Consider the following 1,859-nt stretch of genomic DNA (forward strand, 5'->3'; position numbering starts at 1 on the left):
AAGATCCTTCATATGCAATTCAATTCATTTCATTACCAAGGCGCTTCAATCTTCTTTTCCCTTCACCATATATCCACATCCCAAACATAGAATTTCCATATCATACCCTTTCTATCCCATAAATTTAGGACATGTTACAATTCTTTCATTTTTCAAATCTGTTCTTTGCTGCACATTTAAAAATATGAAATAATTCCATTTATTTCCATGCCCCTGAAATAGATCCTATCTATTACCTAGGTAACACATAAAATTGAGAGGACATTCTGATGTGCATAACTGTATCTCAAATCTCCTTCCTATATTTTCACATATAAATTCTTATTGACATTTAAAAAACTTATTCCATTTCATTTCAGGTAACACCCAGTGAGGACATGGAAAAAGATAATGCAACACTACTGACAGAGTTAATTCTCACAGGACTCACATATGAACCACAGTGGCAAATCTCCCTATTCCTGGTGTTCTTGGTTATCTATCTTCTCACCATTGTGGGGAACCTTGGTCTGATTGCTCTCATATGGAATGACCCTCAGCTTCACATCCCCATGTACTTTTTCCTTGGAAGTTTGGCATTTGTGGATGCTTGGATATCATCCACAGTGACCCCCAAGATGCTGGTCAACTTCTTTGCCAAGAGCAAAATGATATCTCTTCCTGAATGCATGATACAGTTTTTTTCCTTGGCAATCAGTATAACCACAGAATGTTTTCTGCTGGCAACAATGGCTTATGATCGCTATGTGGCCATATGCAAACCATTACTTTACCCAGTGATTATGTCCAATACACTATGCATCCGGCTGTTAGTTTGGTCATTTTCAGGTGGCCTTCTTCATGCCATAATTCACAATGCTTTGTTATTCAGATTAACCTTCTGTGATTCCATCATAGTACATCACTTTTACTGTGACATTATGCCATTGTTTAAGATTTCTTGTACTGACCCTTCTATTAATTTTCTGATAGTATTTATTTTTGCTGGGTCAATACAGATGTTCACCATTCTGATAGTTCTTGTCTCCTATACACTAGTTATCTTTTCAATCTTAAAAAAGAAGTCACTACAAGGGATAAGAAAAGCCTTCTCCACCTGTGGAGCCCATCTCTTATCTGTCTCTTTGTACTATGGCCCTCTTGTCTTAATGTATATGCGCCCTGTATCTGCACAATCAGATGGTCAAGATATGATGGACTCTCTATTTTATACTATCATAATTCCTTTATTAAATCCAATTATCTATAGCTTGAGAAATAAGAAAGTCATAGATTCATTGAGAAAAATATTAAAGAGAAATTCTTAGGACACACATTAATATCTGTTCTCTTCTCATTAAAATGACACAAACTTATACAGATTACATATTGCTATGTGTTGATTAGTGTTTACCTTTTGCAGTTATAATTGCCCTAATGTTTAAATGACTTATGGTGAGAGTAAAAATAAATGTGTATATGTAAAAACATAGAAGGAATTTTAATCAAGTGTTCATGACATAAGAATAATTGAAAAGGAAAACAAAAATTTTTACATGTTTGCATGTTTCAATGCGGCTTCATAAATGCATTAAGTGCTGCAAAATATGGTAACTGCTCTAAAAAGAATTTGAATATGATATATTTGACAGCCATACAGCTATGCAGCCTGAAGACTCATATCCCGTTACTCCACAGTGGAGTCAGGGTTGTGTTTGAGTGAACAGAGACAGAAAAGCATAATGAGTGATCAGATTTAGGTTCACTTCTGCCTTTCATCTCTCACCATTGATAATATACACAGTTCTACTTATATAAATAAGGTCCTCAGAGTAAAACTACTCACTTCCATCATTTGCTATAAAATTGTTATTGTTCCT

General features: G+C 34.8%; 1 protein-coding gene across 1 annotated transcript; it reads left to right on the plus strand.

Annotated features, from left to right (window-relative positions):
- The first annotated feature begins 374 nt into the window (after nucleotides 1-374).
- Nucleotides 375-1,307, plus strand: LOC109266253 (olfactory receptor 5H2-like). The gene has a single exon (XM_019448099.2). It carries the CDS (start codon nucleotides 378-380, stop codon nucleotides 1,305-1,307), a length of 930 nt encoding a protein of 309 aa, XP_019303644.2. The 5' UTR covers nucleotides 375-377.
- Nucleotides 1,308-1,859: the final 552 nt, after the last annotated feature.

This window comes from Panthera pardus, unplaced genomic scaffold (assembly GCF_024362965.1).
Source record: "Panthera pardus isolate Hobbes unplaced genomic scaffold, ASM2436296v1 HiC_scaffold_16, whole genome shotgun sequence".
Lineage (NCBI taxonomy): Eukaryota > Metazoa > Chordata > Mammalia > Carnivora > Felidae > Panthera > Panthera pardus.

Bases quoted from the DNA above. Each gene is read 5' to 3' on its own strand.
- LOC109266253 (XM_019448099.2), top strand. From the start codon at position 378: ATGGAAAAAGATAATGCAACACTACTGACAGAGTTAATTCTCACAGGA.